This window comes from Equus quagga, chromosome 2 (genome assembly GCF_021613505.1).
Source record: "Equus quagga isolate Etosha38 chromosome 2, UCLA_HA_Equagga_1.0, whole genome shotgun sequence".
In the NCBI taxonomy this organism is placed as follows: Eukaryota; Metazoa; Chordata; class Mammalia; order Perissodactyla; family Equidae; genus Equus; species Equus quagga.
The window spans coordinates 174,623,643-174,647,547 of NC_060268.1; the positions used below are offsets into that span (position 1 = coordinate 174,623,643).

The window sequence follows — 23,905 nt, forward strand, 5'->3', positions numbered from 1 at the left end:
CTCCCTCCCGCCATCCGGCCGGCCCCCCTCCCGGGCGCCGTGCCCGTCCCCAAGGCAGCTCGTCACCGCCGCGAGGCCAATGGGCTGGGCCGCGCGGCCGCGCGCACTCCCAACTGCTGCCCCGGAGTCCCTCCCGCGCTCTCGCCGGCGCTGCTCTCTGGCCCTTGCTCGAGCCGCCGCCGTCGGAGCCGCCATGCAGCGCCCGCGCGCCTCCTTCCTCCCGCTCCCGCTGCTGCTGCTGCTGCTGCCGCTGCTCGCGCCGCCTGTCTCGGCGCAGTCGGCCCGCGCCGGCCGCTCGGTGCCCGCCGCCGGGTGTCCCGAGCGCTGCGAGCCCTCGCGCTGCGCCCCGCCGCCGGCACACTGCGAGGGCGGCCGCGTCCGCGACGCGTGCGGCTGCTGCGAGGTGTGCGGCGCTCCCGAGGGGGCTGAGTGCGGCCTGCAGGAGGGCCCGTGCGGCGAGGGGCTGCAGTGTGTGGTGTCCTTCGGGGTCCCCGCCTCGGCCACCGTGCGGCGGCGCTCGCAGGCCGGCCTCTGCGTGTGCGCGAGCAGCGAGCCGGTGTGCGGCAGCGACGCCAAGACCTACGCCAACCCGTGCCAGCTGCGCGCCGCTAGCCGCCGCTCCGAGAGGCTGCACCAGCCGCCGGTCATCGTCCTGCAGCGCGGCGCCTGCGGCCAAGGTACCTGCGGGCGGCGACCCCTGCCTCGCGGCGCGCTGCGCTCCGGGGAGCTCCCCAGTCGCGCCATCCTAGCCCTGACTTGTCCCCGCGGGAAGGACGGGCTAGCCAAGGGGCAGCGAGACGCTGCAGGGTGTTCTAGGCACCTACTGGCTGGGAGAGGAGGGCACCGGCCCCTGGGGTGGCAGCGTTCCGCGGGCTCCCTCGAAACTAGGCTTTGCGCCCAGCCCGGGGTCGGTTCCACGCCCAGCAGGTGCCCGGCACGCTCTGTCTGGCAGCCCGGAGTCAGGGTGACGGGGCGTCCCGCCCGGTGGCCGGCTGCTGGGTGCCCCGCGTGGAATCACACCGCGCCAGGAGCCGGAGGACAAACGAGGACTGTGGGCATAAAGGGAGGAGAAAAGTTCGGGTCTGGGAAAGGTGTCTCGCGCGGAGCGAGCTGGAGGTGTTGGGACCACAAGGACTCATTTCTGTCGCTTTCCCTTCTGCTTCTCTGCGTTTCTCCTCTTACTATCCCCCTTTAAAATTAACCATGCATTCATTTTCTTATGGATCCTGCCCGTGGAAACTTCTCTTAATTTTTTATTTGGAAGGAACAGTTGTTGCCCATCCGCTCCTCACTTCTCCGGATGGTCTCCCTGGCCGGGCACCGGTTTGGGACCGCAGACGCTGCGGCGGCGTCGCTGCCTGCCTTGCTTCCCGTGTTTTGGGCCAACTCTGCGAAAATGAAAGTGGCTCTTTTTGAATAAGCTGAACAGGGCTTTGGATCAGGAAATCGGCAGAGGCAGAGGGGGGCCGCGTTGGGAACGAGGAAGAAGCGTACCCCTTCTCCCTCCTTCCGCATCTTTTCTGTATTAGCAAGACCCTTCCTGGCAGGCGAGGTGGTGGTGATGGGGTGAGGGGTGGAGTAATCGTCTAACTCTCTCGCGGGACCTTGCAGAAGGATGCTTCTCCTCTCCAGTCAGAGAGACCATGTGGAAAAACAATTCCGAGTTCAGCTGCGGCCAATCCAGCGGCCGAGCGACCCGCCAGCCGTGCTTGGCAGTGCCCTTGGCTGCAGCCACGCTCTGCTCTGCCTCCTCACCGCAGGCAGTGCACAGAGAGGGGGAGAGGGGAGCCTGGGGCAAGGGGCTGGTCTAGGTTTTCTTTGCAGGAGTTTGGTCCAGCATGCCTAACTAGGGCCTGGCACAGTTTGGCTCAAATGGAGAAGAAGGTGCCAGAGCAGTGGAAGAGAAATCCAAGATTGTGTATTCCACCAACACGGGAGCATGGAGCCGAGTCTCCACCCTGGGGACACAGCCTAGTGAGAGGGGGGAGGAGAATTATCCAGGAGAGAAGTGATCCCACGGAGCCTCAGGAGTGGGCATGGACACGCACCTGTTGAGTGCCCACTGCATGCCCCAGTCTGTGTGCCAGGGGTGTTACGGGTATGACTGCACCCAGTCAGTCTTCACAGCCCCATGAGGAGGGAGCCTCTGCTGTCATTCCCGTTTTACAGAAAGAGGAACTGAGGTTGAATTAATTGCCCAGGACCACTATGCTGGAATTTGAATCCAGACAGCCTTAGCAGGGCCTACCCAATGCTTAATTCCAAGGCTGAGGAAGGAGGTCAAGCAGGGTAAAAGAAGTTTCCAGAGGGCTGGGAAGTGCATGCCAGGTGGAGCGGGGAACAGCCTGAGCAAAGCCTTGTTTGGGAGCTGGTGAATAGATTGGTACGGCTGGGGACATTAGGGGCGGGCAGCAGGAGTGACCAAGGCTGGTGGCGCAGAGTCTCAGGGCGGAAAAGGAGAGCTGTGCTGTGTACTCAGATGTTTTTGAACCCCGCAGCTCAAAGAAAGCCTGGCGTGGGACTGACTTAGCGGTGGGGTGCAGAATGCCCTGGAGTGCGGAGTTAGGGTTGCTGCAGTAGTCTGGGTGTGAGGTGACGACTTTAAAAAAGCATATTGCTTATTTTTGTCAAAAACAAGCCAGCTGTTACTGTTTGTAGTCTCGCTGCATGGGGTCTTGGGTAACTGGCACCGTTTGAGCACCCGATTTATTGCCTTTGAGGTGGAGTCACTTAGCAAGCTCTGGAGTTGGCAGAATCATTGACACTCACCGTGTGGAGGGAAACAGGTCCCCTCCTACAGGCCATGCGGCCCAAAGCAGGCTCCCGGGAGAGCTAGTGAGGGGACAGGCACAGAAGGATGAGCGTGGCGGCCTTGGAAGGAGGGAGAGACACAGTGGGTGCAGGCTGATCTCATCCTTCTCTCTTCTTTCTGCAAATATTTATTGAGCTCTGCAGTGTGTCCAGCACTGCTTGTCTGTTTGTCTGTCTGCCTGGCACATATGAGGCACCTGGTGGGTGGATGATGAATGAATGAATGAATGAATGAATGAATGTAGAAACAAGAGTTGCTTGAGGTCCAGGGCCATCCAGTCTTTGCTTAATGCAAGTCTTTGCTTTTGCCACCCCCATGTCCCCCCTCATCTGACACTCCGCCCTTGCCTTCCCCGGAGGTATCTCTGAGGACAGGAGCCCGGGAGCCAGCAGGCTTCATTCAGTCGCAGCCCTGCCCGCGAGCAGGTCACTTGGTGTCCTTGTTAAATGAGGTAAACTGGCCGCCTGCGCTGGCGGAGAGGGTTGGCGGGAGTGCCGTTTCAGCTGGGGTGGACAGGGGAGGCCTTTGGAGGAGCTGCCGTGTGACTGGAGGCCTGAAGTTGGAGCCAGCCCTGTGAACACGTGGGGAAGGAGCTCCAGAGATGGCGCGGGCTCCACAGCTTCCAGGAGCATAACAAGGGTTCGTCTGGAGCAGAGAGGGCGGGCGAGGCAGGCAGGAAACGCTGTCAGACCCGAGGTCCCCGGGTAGGCGAGCCACGCTGGGAATCGTGGTGGGGTCTTTGGCTGGTGGACCGTGTCACCATTCAAAAGATGGTGCTATTATCTGTAAGCTGTTTAACGGAGACTTCAGAGAATATTTCTACTCACTGCTCTGGAAATGAGGGCAAATCATCTATTTCAGAAGGCAGTGGTGCTGTCAGGGTTTGGGTGGGCGAGTGTGCAGTTATACTGGAGAACCAGGATCTGTCGTTTTGCTCCGGTAACAGTTTGGATTAGTTTAAAGCAAAAACTCTCTACTGATCAGGAGATTACAAAAAAAGAAATTGCAATGACAAATAGCAAACAATAGGGGCTGACCTGTATTTAGTGCTTATTCTGTGCCAGGCCCATAGGAACCCACTGACCCTCCAGCAGTCCTCCGAGGGGAGAGCTGTCATGCTCCTGTGTTGCAGCCGGGAGACTGAGTCACAGAGCAGAGCAGCACCTTGCCCGGGACTTGAACCTGTGCCTCTGATCCAGAGCCCGTTCCTAATCAGCGTGCTATGCTGTTGACAGAGAAGCTGGGATTATCAGCCAACCCCAGCTAAGCTGCAGCTCAGAGCTGGAATAAACAGTGCTCCAGATGGCCGTGGCCTGGAGCTGAAGCAGAGGACGCATTACAACTCTCACGCCACAGGCGCAGGAGTCGGAGGACAGCGTGGCCTCTGGTGGCCATGATTGTGGCCCTCTTGGAAGCAAAACGAAAGAGCTGAAGGGGCTGTAGTGAAGATGTGTGCAAACCAGAGCCCTGGGCCCCGAGCTGCCTGTGGGGAGGGAAAGGCCCCTCCGGATTCCCAGACATTCCAGAAGACCAGCCAGGGTGTGCAGTGCTGCAGAGCTCTGCTGAAAAATGGACAAGAAGCCAGGAGAGAGCCCTGAGAAAGACCCCCTCAACCTTGGAGGCCTGGTCCGTTTCTCCTCCTAGCACACACCCCGGGAGCCAGAGGGACCCAAACAGCAGCCAGAGTAGCCCGGAGACCTACAAGCTGCAGTGGGGATCCAGGAACTCCCTGTCCTGGTCTGGCCCCGGAACAGACAAGGAGGGGCCTCTGGAGGTGGAGGGCGGCCCCACATTCCTGGGGAAGAACCGTGAGCCCCAGTGTCTTCTGAGCAGTTTAAGGCTTTGCTCACTCCCGTTGGTTATCTTCTTTTCTTGCTGTGTTGGTTTTGCTAAAGAGTTAACGTATTAAGGTTTCATAAAATTCGTAAGTTAACGGTATCAAAAGCCAGGCATTTGAGTAACTTTTGTTCCATCCAGAAGTGCTCTAAATAGGTTGCTTTAGAGCTTAAAATAACTGTATTCAGTAAGCGATTGTGGCGGGGACCGTGAGCTAACCATGGTCAGACACCCGACAGCCTTTGGGCTGCGGGGCTGAATTCTGAGTCCATTTGGAGTTGTGTGATCCTGGATGCAGTTCCGTGCCTTGGATTGAGAAATCAGACTTTCCATGAGCTTGTCTTTCAAGTGAATAAATAGCTCAGGTCAGGCTTAGTTTGAAGAAGAAATCAGGCTTGGCAGTGGTTGAGGGTTCCTTGGAAGGCTGGCTGGGGTGGAGGGGCTGCAGGTTGACCACTGGTTCTGGCCCCTCGTAGGCTACTACCTGGCCAGGTGGCCGGCCCCTGACCTCTCAGAGCCTCAGCAATGCGAGGATTGGGCCACCTGATCTCTGAGGTCCCGTCTGGCGGGACTGATCTGTGATTCTTGTAAGAAAACCAATCTCTGAAGAATTGTGATTATCTCATCCCTATTTTAAAGGCTGGGCTGGCTTTTTAAAGAGTTGTTTCTTTTTCTTAAATTATTGATGGTGAAAGCCAAGGTTGGCATTGAATGCATGTGGCCCGTCTCGGGCCTGGTTGCCTATACTTCAGCTTTGTGTCGGCTGCTGAGGGTCCCTGGATGACCTCTGTGATGACACACCCACCCCCAAGAGTTGAGCTCCAGTGAGCCTAGATCCCTCGCTCCTTCCCGGGGACCCCAAGGCCAGGCTGCCATGGGTCCTCTGGAGTGAGGTCCCTCCTGAGCCATTTCATTTTTCCTGCCCCACCTTCTCTGCCATTAAAAAAGAAGAAAGAAAATTAATATCAACAGAGAAACTGAGAAGTGTAGCCATTGCATATGCTTTTCTAAAAGGTTCCCAGGAGTGGCAGGGAAGTTGGGTGACTCTGTGCTGCTGGGTGACGTGTGTCTAGAACCGCCGATGGACACCAGCCAGCACAACACGCTGCAGGACGGAAATGAGTGGCAGTGAAGAGGCGTGTCTATCACTGTTGGGAGCACGCAGAGTTCAGCTTTTGGAATCAGTGACATGAGATCTCTGAGTTCTAAATTCATTCAGAGCATTTTTTGAGTACCTATGGTGTACTCAGAAGTGTCTAGATATAGGGAGTCAGCGGTGAGTAAGGCTCAGTGGCCCATGAGTTCATAGTTAATCATGTAGCATCCAGCTTAGGGACTGGGCTTCTGGAGTCAGTTCACCACTTTCTAAATGTGTGACTTCTCATATGTGACTGAATCTCCCTAAGTCTCAGTTTCCTCACCAGTAAATTAATAATAAAAATAATAGTGCATACGTACATACCTCATAGGATTGTTGGAGGAAAGAAGCAGCTAATTATATGAAGTGCTTAGCGCTGTGCCTGAGGCATTGCTAGAACTCAATCAATGAGAGCTATAAGAATGATAATGATCGTCATATCATCAAAACAGCTAACAAGGAGTCAGCTCGGAGCGGGAGGTGCTGTAATGATCCTGTCTCCCCTGGGATAAGGTGGGTGGTGGGTTAGAGAAGGAAGGTGATGTGGGACGTGTATCCTGGAGGCTGACTTGGAATTTGCCAAGAAGTATGTTAGGAGAGTTTCCCTGGGCAGAGGGACTCAGACAGCGCCTTGCCTGTCACCCTCTGAAACCCCCCGTGGTTGTCTGTATCATCTGAGAAGTGTGTGACTTCTGAGCAAAGAGCTGCGTGTCTGGAACACCTGGGGTTTTACAAATGTCATCTCGTTAACCCTCCCTGGAGTCTGTGACACTCAGGAGATGGCGGTTTATAGCAGCCCTGGGACCTTCTTGAACGATGCTTGCTTTGGCTTCCATGCTTTGGAAGGTCCTCACAAGGGCAGGTTGCTCACATCTTAAGGAAAATAAAAGTTTGAGAGTCCACAGATACCCTATTATTTTAGGGTATTATTCCTAGAACAAATTGTTGAGTCAGCATATTTCATAAAAACAATCCTCCACCACGTTGTGTGATAGCAGCTGGTCCCTCACCAGGAGATAATCCTGTCTCCTTGGGCCTATTGTTGTGGCTGGGATTTCTGATAATTTTCAAATTTGAGTAAGCCCTGCGTTAATGAGTCAGAGCCTCGTGCAGTATTTTCAAACCTCAGGAAACATCTTTTTCTTTAGTTGTGCAATCAGATCTCGAGAAGACAGTAGGCCCGTCTGTGTGGCGAGCTGTGTTTTTCCTCAGGGTTTGGTGAGACTTGCAGTAGAGTTCCCTTTCCCAGAGTCTCCAGAGACATTTTACCGGATCATCCAGCTGTTGAGTCATCTTGCACCCCGTGACTAGGAGAGCCCTCTCTCTGGGGCCAGTATTCCAAGTGGCAGTCACCACTTGGTGGGGATGGATGGACACAGAGAGTTTTGCCAGTTGGGGTTGCCCGGGCAGATGGCTGTCACTGGATACAGTGGAGAGAAAGCAGTCAGCAGTCACATCTGCTCTCCTCTGGCACACAGTGAGCTAGCCTGGGGGATGGGGGGCCACCTTCTCCAGGATGGCCACGTGGGAGGAAACAACAGTGGACAGAACAATGACCTGAGAGCACTGAGTGCTCCCTGGGAGCTGGGCGCTGTGCTCCTTGTGTTCTGGGCTAGTCTTGCTCTTCCCTCATCGCCACCCAGAGAGGGAGGAGCCGTTGTCCCCATTCCCCAGCTGAGGAAATCCATGAGGCTCCCAGAGGTGAATTATCGTTGTCCAAGGCCACCCAGTGGGAGAAGGCAGGGCCAGGATTTGAACCCAAGTCTGTCTCCCTCTCCAACTATTCTTGAGACTTCTTCGACTCAGCATTATGTAGAAGGGTGTTGTATAATACCCAAATATTTGGGGAGTTTCTGGCTGTCCTTCTCTTGTTGATTTCTAGTTCCGTTCCATTGTGGACTGAGAACAGGCTTTGTATGAATTTTGTTATTTTGAATTTGTTAGGGTATGTTTTCTGGTCTAGAATGTGGTCTCTCTTGGTGAGTGTTCCATGTGAACAGCAGAATATTCTGCTGTCGTTGGATGGAGTATTCTATAAATGTTGGTTAAGTCTAGCAGTTTGATCGTGCTGTTCAGGTCAACTATACCCTTACTGATTTTCTGCCTGCCTTCTGCCTGCCAACCTTAGTCTTCCGGGACTCTAGGCACCAAAGAGTGGAGCCAGAAGGATGGAAAAAGTAATGCGCTTCCTGGGTGTCAAGACGTAGGTCTCCTCTGGGCCTCTTGTCCCACTGAGACATGGCAGCTCTTGGCCAAAGTGACTGAATTGCCCTGGGGCACTGACCCTGTTTCAGGAAAGCTACAGGCAGAGCTCACCATCATCATCGGCAAGGTCAGAAGGCTCTGGTTGAAAACACCAGCACCCCAGCTCTTATACAGAGCACACGACCATCTCTTGTGTCCAGGTCAGAGGAGTACCTGCTGCTTACTGGGGAGCCTGTGATGTGCTCTCTACTGTTCTTCTCAGGCTGACTTTGCTGGTCAAGAAATGGCCTGAGTTGAGGTTCCTTTGATCCTAAGCTTGACATTTCTCCACCAATTTGACAGTTTTGCCTCTGAAAAATGTAGTCCAATATGGTTCAGCCTTCATTGGAAAAAACCCAGTAGGAAAAGTCTGATAACCTCACAGAAGGTCCAGGAGGAAGGGCAGGAATTTGAGACAATCTAGAAAGGACCATGTACACTAATACCTTTCTGTCTGTGGTGGCCTTTTTTTAAAGTAGTGGGTTTTTTTTTTAAAAGATTTTATTTTTCCTTCTTCTCCCCAAAGCCCGCTGGTACATAGTTGTATATATTTTTAGTTATGGGTCCTTCTAGTTGTGGCACGTGGGATACCGCCTCAGCGCAGCTTGATGAGCAGTGCTAGGTCTGTGCCCAGGATCCGAACCTGCAAAACCCTGGGCCGCTGAAGCAGAGCGCACGAACTTAACCACTCGGCCACGGGGCCGGCCCGCGTGGTGTCCTATACTACTTCTCATCCAGTCTGTTCCCTCGCAATGCCCATCATTGGCCAACCATATAATGCTGTATCCTCTGGAAAATATCGTTGTGCTCTCACCTTCCACAACCCATCTCTAACCACATCAGTCCCCATTTTCATGTTTTCTGGGATCTTGTGCGTAAGAACAAGGACACCTCCTTTCCTGCAGACACACTGGTAGCTGGCCAAAGCCATCAGCTGGCTTCTAAAGAGGACAGAATCCCACAGCTTGAAGCCTGAGTGTGGAAGTCCTTGCAGGTCCTATTGCCCAACCCTTCACTTTACAGATGGGGAAACTGAGGCACCCAAAGGTTACACAACTCTCATAAGCTGCCCAACTCGTTAGTGGGGGTCCAGTGTGGACTCTGTCCTGAGGCCCAAGGTAGAGCTCTTAAGCCCTCCCCACCTCAGCCGCACCTTCCTGCTGGGACGGGAGAGGCCAGGGTCCACCCGTGGGATTTTCCTGTGAAGCTGAGAAACACTGGGTACTTTCATTTAGTCTTCTGTTACAAAATGATGCTAAGGAAACCTCTCCCCCCCCCCAGATAATCTCCTTGGGTTGGAAGATGACCCAAAAGCTATCCATACAATGACTGATTTCTCCCCTCAAGAGTTCTAAGTACATATTAATGCCCTTGAACCGTAATTACAGTGCTCTTGCTAAAGGGAAAAGAAAATCAGTATGAATATCATGGTGAATATGCCAGAAACGTCAGGGCTGAGATGCTCCCATGTCTTTTAAGCTGTGGTTCGATTTTCTTTGGGATGACTATACCGAGTTTCTCCCTTCTTTGCATAAAGGCTCTTTTTAATTTCTTTTCACCATACTGTTTAGACATCCTGGGAAATGCATTCATACATTTGATGACATATTGTACTCTACCAGTTTTTTAAAATTATAAATAGTTTAATCACATCAAAGATGAAGAAAGGAAGAAAAAAGGTCCATGATTCTGCCATCATTCTAGCAGCTTCATCATTTCTGTCCTGAGCATCAGCGCCATCTGGTTGACTGTTTTCCACTTTGTGTTCATCTGGGCCATGGCTGCTCTAGCAAACAGTATTAAAACGAACATTGTCATATTCACAGCTGTTTCTGTATCTAGAGTTATTCCCTTGGGAGGATACTAAGAAGTGCCATGACAGGATGGAAGGATATGGATTTTTCATGGCCCTGGGTGTATATTGCCAAATTATTTTCCAGGAGGGTTGTATCCATATTCATTGCCATCAGCTATGGAATTATCAACCTCTCAAGTCACTGAAGGCTGGGGCAGCCAAAAAGAAATTCCCCTGAAAGAAATTCTTCCGGAGAAATGGAATAGAACAGTACCAAACTGGTCATTCTGCTGTTGGTAAATCACCTGGTCTGTCTTTGAGTTACTTTTATTCTCAGATTGATCAATTTCAAGAGCTAAGCAAGGTTTGGGGTAGCTTGAGCACTTTTAAAAGTTGTTTTTACCTGGGGATGGAGTTGTGATCACAGACTGTCTCACCTGGAAGGGGTCATGCAATCGTCAGGTCATCTGGTCCAAAACTCATGTTTTCAGTGAGGAACTGGGACCAGCGAGGAGACGTGAAGGCTCAAGGTCACAAACCAGGATATGACAGAGAGCCTGAGTCCCTGAATGCCCAGCCCAGGGCTCCCTGCCCAGAGCCTCCCGGATGCCAGCTCTGTCCAGGATGCAGGAGGAGCCCAGACTGTGTTTGTTTTGAAAAGTGAAGAATATGTTGATTCACATGTTTTGTACACATAGAAATATAACGTGAGCCACATAGATAAAATCCAGCTGTCTAGTAGCCACCTTAAAAAAGTAAAAAGAAACAGGTGACATTAATTTTTTCCTTTTTTATTGCAATTTTATTGAGATAGAATTCACACACCATAAAATTCATCCTTTTAAAGTGTACAGTTCAGAGTTTTTATATATTCAGAGTTGTGCAACTGTCATCATTATCTGTGTTCTAATTCTAGAACATTTTCATCACTCTAGAAAGAAACTGAGTACCCATTAGCAGTCACCCCATACTTCCCCCCTGCCCAGCCCCAGGCAGCGCTGATCAGCTTTCTGTCTCTGTGGATCTGCCTATTCTGGACGTTTCATGTAAATGGAATCACACAGCATGTGGTGCTTTGTAACTGCTTCTTTCACTTAGCATTGTGTTTTCAAGGTTCATCCATGTTGTAGCATGTATCAGCACTTCATTCCATTTTATAACCAAATAATATTGTTATGTGAATATAGGAAGCCCAGACTTTTATTTTCTCTCTCTCATGGGGAGCCCAAATCCCAGGCCCAAAAGTCACTTTAAAAGTCTAAATTGGCAAGAAGGCTCTGACTTCTTGTAGTGGAAGAAACTGGAGCACATGACCCAGGAAGCAGTGTTGAAAATAAGAATATTCTATATGGATGGGAATTATGTGTTGAAAGGAAAAGATGAGAAAACGGAGTTTTTGGATTTATTAGATCATACAACTTTTTTGGAGCTGGAAAGGATGTCGGAAACGGTCTAGCCTACCCCCTCATCTTACTGGTGAGGTAAGTGAGGCCCAGAGAGGGGAAGTGGCTCATCTTGGGTCTCGGGGTCCACTTTTCACTTCTTACTTGAGCCAAAGATTCCTCCTGGCTTCCGTCTCAGTTTTACCAGTTCCTCTCATTCTCTTCCTCGTATCTCAACGACAGTAGTGCTCGTCAGCAAATGGGCACAGGGTGCTTCTTGAGAATAACCGTCCCCTTCCTGGACAGAGGGCTTCAGTTCACTGTCACACCACATCCCTCCCTCCACCCTCCTCTTCTTTTCCCCTAAGCCCACCCTCCTCCACCGGGGGCTGTGGGAGGGTGGCTGATGACAGACCCCTTAATCAATTGAACCATCGCCTCCCAGTCTGCTGCTGGCGGCTGGAGGGTTCAGGAGCCCGAACTGCCTTGGCCCCTCCAGACGTAACAACCAGGAGCAGTCGGAGCAGGAAGAGAACTCAGTTGAGAAATCTGGGAAGGTCAAGACGGGAGCCAGATGCTTATCAAGAGGAAAGTTAATGGTGTTTTCGAGAACTGAGTCGTCAGCCCTTTCCCTGAAGACAATAATAGACACATCATGGCGGGCGTGCGGGAGACTTCTGAAAAAAAATCGTGTGGTGGAATTGATTAGAAACTTTTTTCTAATACATAAAATGGGTCAGAAGAGACTGTTAAATGCAACAATATTGACCAAACCCAAGCATCCACCATGGTGTGCAAAGCTAGGACTTTTTTTTTTTTTTTTGCCAATGAGACTAAAAAGTGATTGTCAGTGACAGGCGCCTTTAAACATAGACACATTGTTCTGGAAAAGGCACCGTTTACTAGTAGAGTTGAAGCTGCAGAACTGGGCTGTGCGTGTGACTGACAGCCCATTTAGGCGTTTGCAGCCAACTGGCGAGGTGCCCCCGAAAGCTTGTTGCTGATCTGGGGAGACTGTCTTAGACTTGTTGGGGTGGGTCTTTCTGCTCCTTCACCTGCCCACTCTTCCAGCACCATCTGCTGCAGCCTTGGCCCGGCCCCTGCAAAGTTACTCGCTCAGGGCACCATGGATGTGGGGGATGGATTTGCAGTCTGAGGTCTGGCGTCGGGCGAGCTTTTCCCACTCTGAGCCGTCTGGGAGACTGCACCGGAAAGAGGGTCTGCCAGCGCTTGGAAGTGCCAGTGTGGGCTGGAGACCGAGGCCAGGCTCCCAGGCTCCGCCTCCCCTTCCTCCTTTATTCGTGATGAAGAAAGAAAGGGGTCACACGGAACGCTTCTGAATTTTATTTCTATGTAAAAGACAGAGAGTATAGTAGTTTGTCATCCAATTTTGAACCTTCAAAAAACAGTTAACAGTTGCTACTTGTGAATTCAGTTTATTTTAACGAGAATAGGTCCGAGAGCCTTTGGCCGTGGCAAGCTTGATGCCAAAGCTGTGTCTTCACAGCCCTGTCATTTCATCCTTCCTTAGATGCGGACGGTGCCACTGATGATGCACAGGATTTTCAGGTTTATTTTAGACCTCCGTCTGCTGTCTTGGCCACAGCCAAGTGATGCCTCTTTCCTTCCTGTGCCTTTTCCCTGCAAGGTTCCAGGAAACCTAATTGCATGGGCCCCTCTGTGCCCAGGCCCCCAGCGCCCTGGAATTTGCAGCCGCAGCACCCATTACAATAGGGGTCTGGTTTCCTGGAATGTGCAGTCTCGCTCCTGTTTCTGCTGCCTTCACTCCCCAGACTAGTGCTAGGCCGGACTCTGGGTCGGAGCTGTTGCTGACAAGTTTCCTTGGAATTTAATGCAGTAGATCAGACACAATGCAGTCACTCCGACTGAAAACGTGGAGCAAATGAGTCTTTCGGGGCATCTCTGCTGCACAGACTGGGCTATGCTTTCCTGTTTCTCCCCCAGGCAACCACTCATGCAAACACGAGGCCCCATCCCCTGTGTACTTCATGCTTCATTAGTCATTAGGAACCTGTTTAGATTGATTTCTCTCCTGACCCTCAGGGAGAAAGCAGTCAAAGTTCCTGGGCAGAGGAGGGAGCTTCTGTGTTTCTCTGCCATTCTGGCTCCTTTAAATGCAGCCAGGCTGGCTCTTTTTCTCCCCCTCTGCTGGTCTGGCCTTCTCCTCCTGTGCCTCTCAGGTACTTCTCGAATTCATCATGCAGCCTCACAAAGAGAGCTTTTCTTAGTGAAAAATCATCTCCCTTGCCCGCCCTGACCAGCCCCTCTCCCAGCTGCGCGGTGTCAGGTTAGTTAACCGCCTGCCTCCTGGGCCCATCTCCACGCCCTGCCCACGGGGGACAGGTGTCCTACTCGGGCCTCAGGTGCCTGTGCTTGGCCAGACTTGTGGAGCCCAAATTCCAATTCCAAAATCAAAGTCCTGATGTGGCGGGGAGCCCTCGTTCAGCGTAGAGCTCAGTACGCCAGGTCTTCTCTTCCTGCCGTGCCAGCGCCTGGCCCTTGCAGGCACTAGCATCAGTTGGCCTTGGCCTGTGGCCCTCTCATCCTCTCTGTTTTGTCTGTTATCCCCATCAGAAGTGTGGGGGCCCTTTGGCTGACGGTGATACGGTGCTGGGGAGGTGGAGGCGCGCTGGAGGGACCACCTTTGGATCCAGCCCTGACTGCATTCGCTTCCCCCTGCCTCATCAGGCGCCGCTTGGCCTCTCTGCAGAGGTGCCAAGCTGTGAGTGGAGCAGAACGGGTGAGAGCAGACCCACCGTGTGTGCAGATGCTGGGTCTGGAGGGTAGTTTCCTCCTGGGGTCCCCCCTGGATTTGGACCTGCATTTATTTACCCAGCAAGTGGCTTCTTTGTAGTTGCTTTTCATCTAGCCATGCTGGGGACAAAGGAATGTCCAGATGTGACCCTCGGACCATCTAAAGCTGGGGAGGAGGACAGCCTCCTGCATACACCCCCACAGCAATAAATTCTTGGGAGTCACTGGATTCTAGGTCTGAGTCTAGGCCAGTCCTTGGAGGATGGGGCTCCAGAGACTGGGCCTCATATGGGGGACTCCTGCTGGGGGAGCTGGGGCTGTGGGGGGTGGCTGATGACAGCTGAGGAGTGTTAAGCAACTGAACCATTCCCAAAGACTATTTTAAATCATCATGACACCCCACTGGGGGCCTGCTTTGGTTGCTTCCTTATTTACAGTTTCTGAGCCAGTGCGGGCCTGGCTGGCTGTGTGTCTGCTGGTGACCAGGCGAAATTTCCCAAAGACTTTGATTCTAGAGCAGTGGACTTGGATTTGGTGGGCCCAAGCTGGCATCTCAGGGGTAATTACTTCTCCTGGCGGTTACGTAGTCAGGAGGGGTCTCCCGGCCCTTCAAGTGAACATGGGAACATGTTTCCCACCGGCCTTCATGTCCCGCCTCTGTACAATGCATTTTGTGCCCTTTGAAAGAGGCTTATTTCTTTTGTCACTTGTGCCCAGGCCCACGTGACAGAAGGAAGAGGAGACCGAGGCGAGTGCCGGAAGGTGAGCTGTCCCTGGCCGACCTGCCTCTGTCCTGGCCAGCAGACCCTGGCCCGGTCCAGCTGTCGTTTTGGCTGAATTTCTTCACATTTCATCCTTCCCCTGAATCCTGCCAATTGTTGGAACTGGGCTGCGCTATGATCTGTAGTCTTTAAAGTACCAATACCTTTGCTGGCATTTAAAGCTGAAGAACTTAGGTGAAAAATCACAAGTGATTCCCTCCCTTTCTTCATGAGAGCCTGAGAGACCTTGGAAGCCACCAGGTTGAGCCTCCTTATGTTATTTTATTTATTTATTTATTTGTGAGGAAAATTGGCCCTGAGCTAACATCTGTGCCAGTCTTCCTCTGTTTTGTATGTGGGATGCCACCACAGCATGGCTTGATGAGTGGTGTGTAGGTCTGTGCCTGGGATCCAAACCTGTGAACCCCGTGCTGCCGAAGTGGAGCGTGTGAACTTAACCACTATGCCACCGGGCTGGCCCAGGGCCTCCTTATTTTAAAGTTGAGGAAGCTTTAGCACGAGGAGCTTGCCTCTCCAGTGTGTGAGCTGTGCCTGGCATCTCGGATAACGGATGATGGGTGCCTAGCTCCCAGCACGTGGAGTGCTCTATGAGCCCCTGGAGTCGGCTGCACCAGCTTAAGGCAGCATCTCAATCAGCTCCTGAGCAAGTGTGATGCTTCTCAGTACTTCGTCTGCACTTTGGGTTTTAAGTCAAATGAATTTGGAATGCAGGCAGAGCCGGCTTTGTGGGTGTGCAACCTGCGTAGTCCCACTGGGCCTCACACTCAGAGGGCCCCAGACCTCTGTTGCGACCATTCGGAATTCTTAGTTTTGCAACAAGGGGCCCCCACATTTTCATTTTGCACTGGGCTCTGCAAATGATCTAGCCAGTCCTGAATGTAGGACAGTGCATTAAAATGCTAGTGATTTGATCAATCTGCTCTTGCAGCTGATCTGAATTTTGGGAACATGCTGTTCCCTCTGAATAAAGGAGGATTCATTTCTTTTCCCTCGAATACAGTGCGTTCTGTTTTCCAAATTAGCTCTGCTTATCAACTCTGTGGAGAAATTGGAAAGCGCGATTGTTCTTGCTGGAAGCGAAGGTTGGGTTGTTAATCCTAAATCCTGGCCCTGAGTTCTCAGGCCCGGAAGTGGGAAGCATGTTCCCACAACCGCGTGGGCTGCAGGGGGCTGGAGGCCGGTGGGGGAGAAGGGCTGGGACCTGGAAGGGAGGCCCCAGATGCAGAGCCAAGAGCTCCAGCTTGGGGGCTAGACAGATGGGGTTAGCACTCCCGCCTCTGCCACTGGCCAGCTCCGAGGCTTCCAGCAACGTGCTTTACTTCTCTGATCCTCCGTTTTTCCATCTCTCTGTAGACTGGGGATAAGATCGCCCTGCAGGTTTGCAGGAATGATTAGAGATGACGTTTATTCAGTGCCGAGCATTGTGCTCGACCCAGAGTGGATGCTGAATAAATGAGACTGTTACTATTCCTGTTGGTGGTATTATTTTATTGCCCATATCGAAGGTTGGGGAGCTATGGAGAAGGAGAATAAGTGCTCTAGGCAGGAAGAAAAATAGGTGTGAATGCAAGGAGGGGGCGTGGAGCCCAGTATTTCTGGAGGTCCGGTGAGAGGTTTGTGGGAGTGGAGAGTGTGCGTTAAGGAGTCCTGGGAGATGGAGTTGGGGAATCAAAGCCGCGTAATACAGGGAGCTGTGGGTCAGACAGGAGGTGGCCGTGGGATCCTGCATGAAGTTCATGCTCCCCAAGTAGCAATTATTAGTTAAGGGGAGGCTCTGAAAACAGGCCAGACCTGCCTGAGTTAGAAGGTAGAAGTGGGATTCTTAGAAGTTCTGTAAGTGTGGGAGGAGCCACTTGGAGGCGTTGAAATGTCCCTGGGAGATGATAAGCCACTCACGGCTGGAGACCAGCTTAAGATTTAGTGTTTTCTGTGCACACTCTCACTTAGCACCCCGACCCACCAGGAGTAGATGGTATTATCTCCATGTGGCAGAATGGGAGACTGAGGCTCGGGCAGGGAAAGCCACTGCCTGAAGTAACACAGCTGTAAGGGGCAGAAGCGGGATTTGAGGCTAGGTCTGGCTCTGAAGTCATTCTGGGATTCACATGCAGCCTTGTGACCTTTCTCAGCCTCCTTGACCCCGCGAGGAAATACTGAGATTGGAGTTCAGATTGGCACTCCTGTCTATCCCAGACACTCTGAGCTTGTGAACCGGAGCTGCCGTGCCAAGGTGAGAGAGGGCCGGCAGCTCTGCATGGAGAAGGGACAAAGGACGGAGCTGAGAACAGGCAGAGCATCCAGGACCCGATGCTGGGACCCCCGGGGCCAGGTCTGGGTAGCTGCTGACTGGTGCGGGGAGGGGACCGCCCTGCAGCTCCCTGGGACTGCCAGGGAGTGCCTGGGGGCTCTGTCAGTCCTTCTAAAGCAGATCCCCCGCCGCTGGCCACAGTGACTGGTCAGTGATTGAGAAGCCAGCTGACCAAAGTGGCATGTCCTCTAGGTGTAGCTCAGGTGTCCTGCTGGCTTGGCTCAGGTGACCCCTTACACTGCGAGCCAGCTGTGTGCTCCAAGGGGCCAGGGAGCCGGGAGGGATGGGACCTGGCCTTGCTACCTGGGCAGGAATGGGCACTCCCACCTCTCCCCTGGCAAGTCCAGGTTTTATGGGATCTGAAACTTGTCCAATTAAGAGGACCCTCTTTAAGAGAAAAAATTCAAAATTATGAATAAGTATAACATTAGGCATGAAAATGATTCTTTATTTAGATTGAAAAAATAAACTACCACAAATTACGTGTTTTAAAAAATGAGGCTGGCCCATGGCTGAATGGTTAAGTTTGCGTGCTCTACTTCGGCGGCCTGGGGTTCACCGGTTCAGATCCTGGGTGTGGACCTACACACCGCTCATCAGGCCATGCTGTGGCGGCGTCCCACATGGAACTAGAAGGAGCTACAATTAGGATAGACAGCTATGTACTGGGGCTCTGGGGAGAGAAAAAAGAAGAGGAAGGTTGGCAATAGATGCCAGGGCCAACCTTCCTCACCAAAAAAAGCATACCTTTAAAAAAAAAAATTTTTTTAAAAAGTGGACAAACTCCACAAAACCCAGAAAAATGTTACGATGTTGTTAACTGCCAGGTACACCTTCACCTTTGAATACTTGAAAATACTTCTCCCCCTAAATGCCCACATTTACCCCCAAATATCAGCCACTCTGACAGCACAGGAGATGTGTGACAGGGAAGGAGACCACGGCTTCAATCAACTATAGTTTAAATATTTTACTTCTACAAATTTTCCCAAAGCATTTGACAGCTGAATGCTTTCCTTGGGTCCCTCGCGGGGCAAGTGGAGGGCTCTAGGCTGAAGCTTTGACTCCCCTGCGAATCCACTTCTGCTCTGAGTGATTGCAGCTGTGCAGGGATCCAGGGTTACCCGCTGCAGAGAGCCCAAGAGATGTCAGGCGGGGGTTCCCAAACTTTCGTGGTTTATGGCACCTTAGTGTTTCAGTAATGTTTTCGTGGCGCCCCTAGGCCAAAAGACATACCCAACAGTTTCATTCATCAAGTAATTAGGCCCCAACAACTTAATAAGTATTTGTGTCCTTACAACATAGTAGTCGTTTGATAGAAAAATAAAAGAGAAAGTGATATTTTAATTTCATTATTCAGTAAACACTGACTTACGACTGGGCTCTGTGCACCTGTTGGCTGCCGTAAGCCCTCTCAAATCTTGGAATCCGATTGGGTGCTGCCACCCCGTGTACTGTTCAACGTTGATTCTTCATTGATTTTTGTATGGTACTTGCTTTTAATACTAGCGACCACCAGCAATCCAAATTCACAAAGATGTGGAATCATCAAAAGGAATGTGGTGCAATCTGATTTTGAAAGTGTGAACTGCTCTGAGCTAGTTCTCAAGGTGTCCAATAGATATCAAGTATCACTGTGTTTCACCAGAAAAGATGAACTATCCCATGAGTTCACTGTGGCACCCTGGGGTGGCTTGGGGCAGAGTTTGAGAACCGTGGCATTAAGACTGTAAAGACTTCCTTCTTTCTTCTTCCTGCCTCACATCTAATCTTTACCTGACATCTTTGCGTTCAAGATGAATGAAATACACATTTCGATGTACGATTTAAAGTGCTGTTTAGCACATGTCCGATTTTGTGCTAAATCTTTTGAGAGAAACACAGATAAAAGTCTTATCTGATTCATACTCCCCTCCTTGTGATTTTCATTTTTACGGCAACAGATTTCGTTCTATGTGATAATGTATGTCCAGTACTTAACTTAGTGCCTGGTGCTTTTCAGTAAACATTTAATAATGGAAGTGTCTGTTAATCTAATTTTGATAATAATTATTGAAACTTACCAACACTGGGTGTGTGTCTCTCTTTCCTCCTATAAGGAAGTTGTGGAAAGTAGTTAAGAAGTATTATCTGTAAAACTCCAGGGATGCTGGGTTCCCAGGCAGCAACATTTGTGGCGTTGTGTGCTTGACTAGTAGTTTATAAAAAAAGTAGTTGTAAAGATGAATCATTTATTATCTTCTGATGGAATCCTGGCAGTTTAAAAACTCATAAAATTAAGGCAATGTTGGCAACTCTTAATGGGTCATTTGTTGTGTTAAAAATCAGTAATAATAAATATTTATTAGGTAAGCGGAAAGGTCTGTCTCTGTAGAATGTTGTGACATCATTCTACTAATCCTAGTTATTCAGAATTTTTGTTTAAAATAAAATCACTTTCTAGAAGTCATTCATGCAATTTTCTCTTTTTGAGAAATAGTTTGAGTATTCTAGGTTCTTTGTTTTCCACATAAATTTTAGAAATAGCTTACCAATTTCTACAAACACTCCTGCTGGGATTTTCATTGGGAGTACGTTGAATCTGTAGATCAATTTTGGGAGAATTGATAGCTTATCAATAGGGAGTCTTCTGACCTGTCGGTGTGAGATCTCACTCCATTTGTTTAGGTCTTTAATCTATTTCCGCAGAATTTTGTAGCTTTCAGTGTATGGGTCATGCACATATTTTGTTAAATATCTCCCTAAGTATTTAATATTTTTGATGCTGTTATAATTGGTATTTTTAAAATTTCAATTTTCAATTGTTTATTGCTAGTGCATAGGAATACACTTGATCGTGTATATTGACCTGTTATCCTGTGGCATTGATAAACTCACTTCTAGGTAGTATATTTATAGATTCCTAAGCTTTTTCTATGTGAACCCTACTGTCATCTGCAAATAAAGACAGTTTTATGTTCTCCTTTCCTATCTCTATGCCTGTAATTACTTTTTCTAGCCTAATTATTCTGTCTAGGACTTCAGTAAAATGTCGAATGAAAGTGGTGTAAGTAGATGTCCTGCCTCGTCCCTATTTCTAGAGGAGAGGCATTCACTCTTTCACCATTAGGTCTGATGTTAGTCTGAGGTTTTTTTGTTGATCCCTTTGATCAGGTTGAGGAAATTCTCTTCTGTTTTCTAGTTCGCCAAGTGTTTTTATCATGAATGGGTGTTCAGTTTTGTCAGATCTTCTTTTTGCATCTGTTGAGATGATCATTTGGGTTTTCTTTTTTAGAATGTTAATATAGTGAATTACATTGTTTGATTTTTGAATGTTAAACTAACCTTGTTTATTCTTTCCTGGCATAAACCCCACCTGGCCATGATATGTTATTCTTTTTATTATATTGCTGATTTCTATTTGCTAAAAAATTTAAGGACATTTGGTCTATGTTCATGCTGGATATTAGTCTATAGTTTTTATAGTGTCTTTTGTCTGCCTTTTATATTAGGGTAATGGTGAGTTCATAGAGTAAGTTGGGCAGTGTTTCCCCGCTTCTGTTTTGAGGGAAAGTTTGTGAAGTGTTAATATTGTTCCTTTCTTAAATGTTTGGTAGAATTCACCAATGAAGCCATGAGGGCCTGAAATTTTCTTTGTAGGAAGGTTTTTAAGTACAAATGCAATTTCATTAGTGGATATAGGATTGTTCACGTTATCTATATCTTCTTGAGTGAGCTTTGGTAACTTATGTCTTTTAAAGAAACCTGTCCATTTCATCTAAGTGATAGAACTTACTTGCACAAATTTGTTCATCACATTCTCTTTTCCTACTTTTTATGTCCTTAGGATATGTCATGATGCTTCCTCTTTGATTCCTGATATTGGTCATTTTTGTTTTTTCTCTTTTTTCATTAATCAGGAATATCAGGAAATACCTTACTTTCACTTATCTGAATTTTGAATGGCTAGCTTTCTGTAAATGAACGCCATTACTGAACGCCAGCCAATTCCAGCTTTCTGGACAGTAATGGAGCCATTAGAAGGGCCAGGCCTTGACCCTGCATGAGGCTTCCCATCCTCATTACCTTCTGCCATGCCAGTTCCGGCCTAACTAAACGAGGCCCTGACTTCACAGAGGGCATTGTGTCTGTCTTTTCCTGGTGCAGGTTGGTTGCTCCGTGGGAGTTTGAGAGGGCAGCTGAGTCTTAGTTGAGCCTAGATGATTCTCCTGACCCAGCTGCCTGTCTGCCTTCTGCAGTGGCTGTGGGGTAGTCTTGTAAACTGGGGAACAGAGGTACACGTCAAAGCTGTATAAACCGGCCTGCCACCCGGCTTCCCCTGGATCTCTGCCTCTGCAGTGGTGGCCGTGATGGCCTTGTTAGGAGCAGCCTCCAGGACCTACATGGATTTGCCAAGGTGGGGAGAGCGGTTCTCTGGACACCTTCACTTCTCCCTTTACCTCTCTGCTGCACCACTGAGGTGTGTGGTGCTCATAGCTGCCTAGAGCTGCCCAGAGTGGGACCTTTACCCGTTCTTTTAAACTGTATGCCATGACCTGGTTAGGCATTTCATATACAGTAGCTCATAAAATCATCGAAAATACATTGAGCTGGGTGTTATCATCACAGTTTACGGACAAGGGAATAAGACTTGGAGGAGTTAGGTGACATACCTAAGGTCACACAGCAAGTAAGTGCTGCTCCGAGTATCACACTGATCCATCTAAGAACAAAGCCTGTGCTCTTACCCTTTCTCCCAACGCTGAGCGGCCTGCACACCCCAGCCCTCCATCCATCTGCACCGCTCAGAGAGTGGGTTGTGGCAGAGCCAACCTGAGTCCTTCTCTGGGAATTCTCCACCTGGATTGATCCCTCCGGAAGGAAGACAGGTGACCCGCAGTTGAGATCAGAACAGATGGGGCCAGCCAGGGTTTCTAAAAACCATGAGGCCGCAGCAACTTCCTCTAGATTGATGGACCATCTTTTAAGCGGAACAGGACTCTAACACTGAGCCAAGCTGCTCTTAGAGACACTTTTATTCCTCATTCTGAAATTGCACTTGGAGGAGCCAAACCCTTCTTCTTTGGTTTGACATTTTGCCCATCTTTGAACAATTAGTTGATGTTCCTTATGTTCACTTGTTTCTGCTCTATTTAATTTTCCTGTTGACACCGGTCCACCAAGTGATGGTTATGGAGGTCACTGGGTGCTTTCTCATCTAAGCTGCACAATGAAGGCCTGTCAGCTGGGCTTTTCAGTATGGTTTGTGCTCCCGCTGCTCCTCCTTTCTGTTTACTGTCTGCAGAAATAGGAGAGTCCTGTGCCCAATTTCAAATCCCACAAGCTCTTTGTCTTGCTGTAGCATGTTGGGGTGAGAGGGGGAGATAGGGATCAGATCATAGAGTGTTGGAGCTGGAGTAGACTCCACAGCTCCTCCCAGAGGCACTTGGTCCCATTTTACACGTGGAGAAATGGAGGCCACCCAGCCAAGTGAGGATGGAACCCAGGCCTTCTAGTGTCCAGGCCAGCATCCTCCCTGCTCTCAACTGTTGCTTTTCCATGGTGGACAGGCCCTGGAGCCACTGTCTCTAGTTTGTGTGAGAAAGCAACTGGTTCTCCTTTTAGCTGGAAACACCCATGCTCATTTTCACCCCTGATGTGGGCAAATTCTCCCACGTCTATTTGGGAAATTGGAAAGAGGAAGCGAGTTAATGATCCTTACGGGCAAGACTCTACTAATCCTCCTTCTTGGGAGGGAGTCAGAGACTCCGCACTTCCCTGGGGGCTGCTGGCCTTGTTGGACTTAAACCTCCTTCTGGCCTTTCCCAGGAAGCTGGTCTGAGGAAGCCCAGATGCGTTTGTTTACAGCTGTCTCTGGGTGATGTTCGCCAGGTTCCGTGTTGGAAGGAACGTTTCTATCCCCTTATTTGTATCTCCCATTGGAGAACTCAGGGAGACACACCGATTAATTGCAACCGCTTGGAAACCTGGAGAGTAGCAGGCACGAATGGGGCCAGCATTAAGTGGAAAAACTATGGATGTGGTCAGATTTTCCTGTTAATTTACACTCTATCAAGGAAATTTAGTGTCTATGGAGAAGTCATTTAAAGTCTATGAGCCTTGGTTTCCCTGAATATAATATCGGAACAGTATCTGATTTTCCTATTCTGCAGGAAGGTGGGGAAAATAAGAATAAGGTACCATATGAAAGAATTTTGAAAGCAAAAATAATGGAATGATGGTACCACGAATTTGTTGAATTAGTTTATCTTGCCTGGGAGTTGCAGATCGTTTTCTGTACCTTAGAAAATCATTCTGTGCAAAAAGAGGGCAGATTCCAGCCCTGAAATAACGCAGCTCAGAGCCCGGTAGGCAGGACCGAGAGCAGACTTTGTTCATTGATGGTCTCTCACTTCCAAGAAGGAAAGCTGGAGAGGCAGGCTGGTCCCCCAGATGTCCCTGTGCCCGGTGGTATTGAGTTGGGTTACTGAAGTCCCTGGTAGGGACACAGAGCTATGGCAGGGACCGAGGAAACAGTCTGAGGAAAGGATGCTGTGGGGCCCTGGGGAAGCCTGTGGATGTGCAGCTCAGAGAGCTGGGAGGACTTGAAGGTGTCACAGCTCTCACGGACAGCCCAGAACCTGGGGAGTGCTGCAGCCCTTGCTGGAGGGAGGCATGTGTGTATGTGTATGAAACACCCATGCTCATTTTCACCCCATGTGGGCAAATTCTCCCATGCCTATTTGGGAAGTCAGAAAGAAGAAGTAGTTAATGATCCTTAGTGGCAAGATTCTAGTAATTGTATGTGTGTGTATGAGTGTATGTATGTGTGTATGAGTGTAGTGTGTGTATGT

The 23,905-nt window shown here is 49.9% G+C and overlaps 1 protein-coding gene across 1 annotated transcript in view; it reads left to right on the forward strand.

The window, feature by feature from the left end:
* Positions 1-54: 54 nt before the first annotated feature.
* Positions 55-23,905, forward strand: part of HTRA1 (HtrA serine peptidase 1) — a 51,598-nt gene continuing 27,747 nt past the window's right edge. Inside the window, exon 1 of the mRNA XM_046653720.1 lies at positions 55-677. Coding sequence (XP_046509676.1) covers positions 80-677 — 598 coding nt within the window. The 5' untranslated portion in view covers positions 55-79. The remainder of the gene's footprint in view (positions 678-23,905) is intronic.